Source organism: Carassius carassius, chromosome 13 (genome assembly GCF_963082965.1).
Source record: "Carassius carassius chromosome 13, fCarCar2.1, whole genome shotgun sequence".
Lineage (NCBI taxonomy): Eukaryota > Metazoa > Chordata > Actinopteri > Cypriniformes > Cyprinidae > Carassius > Carassius carassius.
Genome location: NC_081767.1, coordinates 8,584,867 through 8,592,351, shown reverse-complemented (window position 1 = coordinate 8,592,351; position 7,485 = coordinate 8,584,867). Strand labels below are relative to the sequence as shown.

At 46.8% G+C, this 7,485-nt stretch overlaps 1 protein-coding gene across 1 annotated transcript; it reads left to right on the top strand.

The window, feature by feature from the left end:
- Positions 1 to 2,935: 2,935 nt before the first annotated feature.
- LOC132155504 (uncharacterized) lies at positions 2,936 to 4,406 on the top strand. The gene is made up of 2 exons (XM_059564299.1): positions 2,936 to 3,046; positions 3,566 to 4,406. The coding sequence occupies exon 2, from the start codon at positions 3,774 to 3,776 to the stop codon at positions 4,404 to 4,406; it is 633 nt and encodes a 210-aa protein (XP_059420282.1). The 5' UTR covers positions 2,936 to 3,046; positions 3,566 to 3,773.
- The last annotated feature ends 3,079 nt before the right edge of the window (positions 4,407 to 7,485 follow it).

Genomic DNA, 7,485 nt, shown 5'->3' with positions numbered 1-7,485 from the left:
TAGCTTTCTAGCTTTCTATAAAAACAGAAGCACCTTGATTGGCAGACAGGCAGAAGCATCTTCAGTGTGGCTTTATAGGTGCTCATGTTTCGAAAACTTTCCTATATCTGTTTGGTAATATAACTTTGATTGATAATGGAATTTCCGTGTTATTAATTTATTCCACTAAACTGAAGCACACTGATACCTCACAACATTAAGGTGCATGGTTGCCAGTATATTGCTGTATGTTTGCAGTTGAAAGGGTGCTCAAAATGTAACTTTCTACTAAATTTAATTAGTAGAATTTGCGATTTGGTAACACTTTATTTAGGGTCGCATAACTAGTTGCTTATTAGCATGCTTATAACTAGAATATTAGACATTTATTAGTACTAAGCACATGTTAATGCCTTATTCTACATCCCTAATTCTACCCAATACTTAAACTTAACAACTACCTTACTAACTATTAATAAGCAGTAAATTAGGAATTGCTTGAGAAAAATGTCATGGCTATTAGTGAATAAGTGTTCCCTATTCTAAAGTGTTACCAGAAAAAAAGAAAAAAGAAAATTTCAGTAAGTTAACAAATAGTAAAACAAAATCAACAATAAAACATGAATCAAGATATTAAATATAATTTAACTGAAAGAGAAAAAAAACACTGGCAAGGTAATTAGTACATATATATATATATATATATATATATATATATATATATATATATATATATATATATTAATGAGACTTAATGTCATAAACTGAGTCAGCAGATCTGATTACCAAGAAATCAAGAAAACTACTGGTCTCAGCACAGAGCCTTGAGGAACACCACAAGAAATGAATGAACAGGATGGCATATGAGCATGACTCTCCATTGAGGTCTACATATATTTATTTATACATGTAGTTTTATTTATAAACCATAATACAGCAGCCCTATTCTCCTCTTATGATCAGCGGAACCTCTGTGGAGAGGGTGATCTGCTTCAAGTACCTTGGTGTAAACATGACCGAGGACCTGACTTGGAGTACCCACATTCAGACACAGGTTAATAAAGCCAGGCAAAGACTGTATCATCTGCAACAGCTGGGGAAATTCAGGGTCTCAACAGCAATCCTGAAAACATTCTATTCAGGGCCATATAAAGTGTATTGACTCAGTGTATCTCAGTGTGGTATGGGACAGCTCCAGTCAAGACAGCAAAGCCCTGCAGAGAGTTGTGTGTTTAGCTGAGCGCATCTCAGGGTTTGCTCTCCCCTCTCTGCAGGACATCTACCTCAAACGGTGCAAAAGCAGAGCTGTTTCTCATTGCGTTTCTCATTGTTCTCCTAATAAATAAGATACTTGCATGTTGCTTCCTGTCTTTCATCCCTGACAGAATGATCTGACCACCACATGGAAGCAGCGAGTAACCTCTCTTCATCGCTGGAGGAATTCCTCAGTGCCAGTGTTCGATGGATGGATTCTCAGGAGAGGAATCTTTACGATACAGGTCACACTGTACAGGCATTGGTGGGGCAGGTGTCCAAGCTCACCCGCAACTACAACTTCTCTGAGTTGCCACTGTGCCGCCCACGCTGTCCGTTCCCTCCACACCACCAGAGAGCCCCTTCCAGCCGGAACCACGCCTTCCTGTTCCTGAACCATACTCTGGTGAGCTGAATTACTGCAGAGCTTTTCTAACACGATGCTCTATGAACTTTTCTCTTCAACCCAGGACATTCAAGCATTTGTATTGATGTTGCTGACTGGGAGAGCGGCATTATGGGGGGCGGCGGTGTGGGAGAACCAAGACCCATGCTGTGCCTCATTCCAGACGCTCGCCGCTGAGATGAACCAAGTGTTTGATCGGGCCGTCGCGAGGAGGGAGGCAGCCAGAATGCTTACAGACCTGCGACAAGGAGAGAGATCGGAGACATAAGTGGTCTCCACACTCACGTGGGAGGTCAAATCAAAGGTCAAGACGGCCTTAGAAAGGGCAACGCCTCTGGCCGGGTGCATTTGTTCCGGAGGGATTACGGTCCAACGTTATTCAGTGGGGGCATTGTTCCAATGTGGCTTGTCATCCAGGAGTTAACCGTACTAAGTTTTTGGTCAAGCAACGATTCTGGTGGACACTTATGGCTTGCGACGTTCAGTTTTGTTTTGGCTTGCTTGGTTTGTGCCCCTGGTAAGACTTCCTATCGACCCCCTGATGGGTTACTTCAACCGCTGCCAGTTCCTTAGAGACCCTGGTCCCATATTGCACTAGATTTTATTACCGCCCTCCCGCCGGAAAGACGTGATTTCCGACAGGGGACCCCAGTTTGTGTCCAATTTTTTTGTAATTTTTTGTCAAATTTTGTAGATTGCTGGGAGCGACTGTAAGTCTGTAATCAGGGTTTCATCCCTGGAGCGTCAAACCAAGAGAGCCAACCAAGATTTGGAAAGGGTGTTGCGATGTCTGGTCTCCAAGAATCCTTCCTCATGGAGCCAGCAACTGTCTATGGTGGAGTACGACCACAATACGTTACCTGTATCAGCGACGGGCCTATCTTCATATGAGTGTAGTTTAGGATACCAGCCACCAATATTTACCAGACTGGAATTCAAAGTCGCGGTCCCCTCCGTTCACGCCTTTGTCCAGAGGTGTCAGCGCACATGGACTAGAGCCCGCGAGACTCTACTCCAAGTGGGGGCGTGCACCAAGGCTAAAGCTGATCGCCACAAGCCTCCCGTATACGTAGTGGGTCAAAAAGTGTGGCTTTTTACCAAGAACATTCCTCTCTGTTCCTTTTCCAATAAGCTTGCTCCCAAATTCATAGGCCCGTTCACTGTCACCAAGATCATAAGTCCGGTTGTATAAAAGGCTCTGACGTTTTTGTGTGCCTGCCGCTTTAAGACTCTTCTTCGGTGGTTACGGGAGAGGAAGTGTGTAGCTAGTGTGTTGGCTATAGTGAGTTCGGGAAGTGTTCAAGTTCAGCAGCATAGTTCAGCCTACGTACCTGTGTTGTGTAGTTTCCTTAATCTGTTCTGAACGATCCAGCTTCCAATATTTATGTGTTGAGTTCATGGCGAAAAGTAAGTGGTCACTTCGTTGTGCTTGTGTTTCTATACTGTAGAATTACAATGCATTAACATGCCCAGCGTGATGAGTGAGCTGTATAGCGATAGAGCAATGTTTATGCTGTAAAATACTGTAGGAAATACTCATTTAACTGATGTGAGCTTTCTGATGTCTAAATTACGTAGTAACGTTTATAACATTGAATTAAGAAGAGTTAATATCGTGCTCAGGAGACCACGTGTGGACGCTGTTGTGCAGGAGTTTTTTTGGCCAGAGGATGTCGCCATTTCTCCTTCTGTAAACCCCTTTTTAATATAGTTTTATGTAAACTGGTCAGTGATATAGGAGGTGAAGCTATTATGTGAAGGAAGTAACATCCTCATTATGTCATTGTAGATTATGTTTAAAGGGACATAGCAATGTTTATTGATATATTTATGTTTGATGATCCTGATTTGTATTATTTGTGTGGATTTATTATTTACGTTGCATAGTAATAAGTACCTAATGGTGATGTATTTGTTTCTTATCAGACTATAATGACAATACTGGATATTGGAATGTTCTGATGAGTTCTGCTGGATCTCAATACAGTTACTCGAAGAAATTACATCTCCTCTTCTTCATTCCTGTGTCCTGACCGATACACCATCCTGTTTACTGGCTAAAACCCTTGATGAACTAGCCCTGCTAGAATACCTCATTAACATTGGTCCTTCGAGCCGGATAGCAGTATTCAGGATGGAGTCAGATGAACAGATGTATCCTGATGTGAGACCTAAACGTCAAATACGTCGACCTGTCAGACTTCAGGACTTTGAAGTGGACTATATGGGATATAGTCAACGAGATCTGCACCAATGGGGCCTCTCATCCCCTGCCTTGGATAGGAGGGCGTTCTTCACTCGGGAGGGTCCAGATCAGATGACCCCTTTCCAGACAGCCCACCCTCACTCTAGTGGCTTCCCTGGGAATGCTGCTCACCCTGAGATTCCTCAGCTAGCCCCAGACCACAGCCAGAGGAGGGATTTGGATGGGCTTATCCAGCCTGCGCGAACACCCTCATCCCATCAGAGCCCATATCTGGATTCTCGTTTCTCTGAGGAAATCAGAGATATTCGAGAGGAGAATACTAAACTGCTCCAAACACAACAGGCCTTTCAAATGGGCATAAAGGAACTCAATGAAGCACGGCGCGAGATGAAAGAGCTACTGGAGGTAGCCCGCTCCCTGAGAGCAGACCTGGCCCAGGTTAATAGCCCAGTTGCTCACACACCCTGCCCCAGCTCATGCACCTGTGATGCAATCAGCGACTGCCCGAACCTACCATCCTTTAGCAGCCACTGGAGCGGTACATGGCATGCCACCACCTAATCAGTTTATGTAGCCGCCAGGGAATGATCAAGTGTATCGAGGGCCCCAACCCACAATCCCAAAGTTCATTCACCCAGATCCCAGTGAATTTGCACGGCTTCGCATAGCTCTAGAAAACTTACTCCCATCTAATGCTTGTATCAAATACTTGTGGATCATTTAAAGCTGGAGGAAGCTAAGCTTATAGCTGATGCTTATCTAAACTCACCAACCCCCTATAGTGACACTATGTCAGCCCTCCATGACAAATTTGGTCAGCCTCATCAACTTGCCTTAAAGAAGATGGCAAGTGTTCTAGAAACCCCCGAAGTAAGGCGTGGTGATACTATGGCATTCCAGAAGTTCTCTCTCCAGATACAATCTTTAGTGGGCTTGTTGCGGTATCTGGGTCCTGAAGGGGAAATAGAACTCAACTGTGGCTCACATGTTGCTTGTCTGCTGAGTAAGCTCCATCCGGAACAGCGAGCTGATTTCCGTCGACATCAGTTCAAGCAGTTAGGGGCGACCCACACTCTACATGATTTGGCAGAATGGCTCCGTTATGAATCATGGTGTCAGGGCTTCGACAGTCAGGCTACTGGACGCAGCATAAAGGAAAGGCAGAATGTGAAGACTGATGGTCGTCCTGGAAGACAAACAGTGACCGTCCTACATGGAGCTGGTGAGTCAAGAGAGACAGCATCTTTGTACCACAAAGAGAGTCCAGCCAGCAAAGGGGCCAAGAGTAAAGCTTACTGTGCCTACTGTGAGAGTACTGAGCATTATCTTAGTCAATGCAGTGTGGTCACCAAACTCTCCAAAGACCAGCTTAGAGAGTGGATACGGGTTAACAAGCGGTGCTGGCACTGTGCACGAACTCACCAAGCCGCTCAGTGCACATTGAAGAAACCTTGCAACATCTGTCAGGGAAAACACCCTGTTAAAGAAGAGAGCTGCTTAACCAGCTCTGCGGCTGACTCGCTCTACCTGGACAGACGTGGAGCCGGGAATCGAGTCATGTTAAAGGTCGTCCCTGTGCTTGTACATTATGAGGACCGGACACTTGACACCTTTGCGATCCTCGATGATGGGTCAGAGAGGACCATGTTTTTGCCAGCAGCAGCTAAGTTTCTTGGCATAAAGGGCACTCCTGAAGCGCTTCCTTTGCATACAGTCCGACAGGACATCCAGATCCTCCATGGCCACACAGTGTCTTTCCGTGTCTCACCAGCTGCAAACCCTCACACCAGCTATAAGATCAATGGTGCCTTCACAGCTGGCCGCCTCAGCCTAGCACAGCACACTTACCCCATTGACCGTCTGAAGAGGAAATACAAATACCTAAGTGGCATTCCCCTACCTGCCTTAAGAGATGCTCAGCCTACACTCCTTGTAGGCTCCGACAACCCTCAGCTGATAACACCTGTTGAACCAGTCAGGCTTGGTCCACAAGCTGGCCCAGCCGCAGTCCGCACCAGGCTTGGGTGGACTCTTTAAGGCCCTACCCCATTCATGGGGCGGCCAATCCAACCTGCACAGTGTCTGTTTACTTAATCTATGCCACCAATGGATGAGCTTTACAAGCATGTTGAGAGGCTCTGGCAAGTAGACACTGTACCTTACCGACATGAAAGAGAGGTGACTCGGTCAAAGCAGGATCAGCAGGCTGTAGCATTGCTTGAAGCCAAGACGGTCCGTACTAATGTAGATGGAATTCTTAGGTACGCCACACCATTGCTGCGCCATCCAAGCATGCCACCTTTGCACTCGCCAAAGGAGTCAGTTATGCGCATGTTACGTAGTACTTAGAGGCGACTCTTAAAGGACCCTAAACTAGCAGATCCGTATAAGATGGAAATTCAGAAGCTCATCGAAACAGGTGCTTTGAGGGAAGTCACTGAGGAGACCTCTACCAAAGAAGGATGGTACATCTCACATCATCTCGTCAGCCACAACGGAAAGAACCGCCTGGACTTGATCTGCTCTCACCAGTACCTCGGGCAGCCCTGAACCAGTACCTGCTACCTGGCCCTACCCTTGGTGCCCCCTTGCTGGGAGTCTTATTGAGATTTCGTGAACATCCCATAGCGGTTAGTGGAGACATCAAGGGGATGTTTCATCAAGTCCGCCTCATCCCTGAAGATCGCCGCCTTCTAAGGTTCCTGTGGCGGGACATGAAGGTGGAAGAACCCCCAAGAACATTTGAGTGGCAAGTTTTGCCTTTCGGAACAACCTGTAGCCCGTGCTGTGCGACATACGCCCTGCAGCGCCATGTTGTTGACCACTGCCAGCCTGACGATGACCTGAGATTCTCGGTTGAGAACTGCTTTTACGTAGATAACTGCCTGCAGAACGTGGGTACGCCGGGTGAAGCTAAACTGCTGGTGGATCGCCTCAGGGATCTTCTGATTTCTGCAGGATTTGGGTTGCGTCAATGGGCTTGCAACAATCCAGGTGTCCTGAGTCATTTGCCTCAGGGGGCCAAATCTGAAAGCCTGGACCTGTGGCTGGCACAGGATAAGTCCAATCCTCTGGAGTCAACACTCTGTCTCAGCTGGAATTGGGCAACCGACTCCTTGGGCTACAAACATAGGCCTGTGTCCAACTCTGGTACCAAGGTACCAACTCTGAGGAACATTTACAGAGTTCTAGCTACTCAATATGATCCCTTGGGTTACATGTTACCTTTCTCCACCCGAGCGAAGCTCATCATCAGGCAGCTGTGGGATAAGAAGCGAGGTTGGGATGACTCGAACTTACCCGCCAAACTCCTGCAAGCCTGGTCCAGCTGGGAGGCTGAACTGGAGTCCTTACCTCTCCTCACATTTCCACGTGCATATGTTCCGGCGGACGCCAACCTTGAGGATGCTACCCGTGAGGTGCACATCTTAGCAGATGCGTCTGAGCAGGGTTATGGAGCTGTAGCTTTCATCCTTGCTCGTTCACGAGTAGCTCCAAGACGTCTGCATTCTATCCCACGCCTGGAGCTTTGTGGAGCTCTGGTTGCAGCGCAGCTGGCTCATGTCTTCGAGAGGGAACTAACCTTGACAGTGGCTCGAACTGTGTTGTGGTCAGACTCCACTACAGTCCTAACTTGGCT

Bases quoted from the DNA above. Each gene is read 5' to 3' on its own strand.
- LOC132155504 (XM_059564299.1), top strand. From the start codon at position 3,774: ATGGAGTCAGATGAACAGATGTATCCTGATGTGAGACCTAAACGTCAA.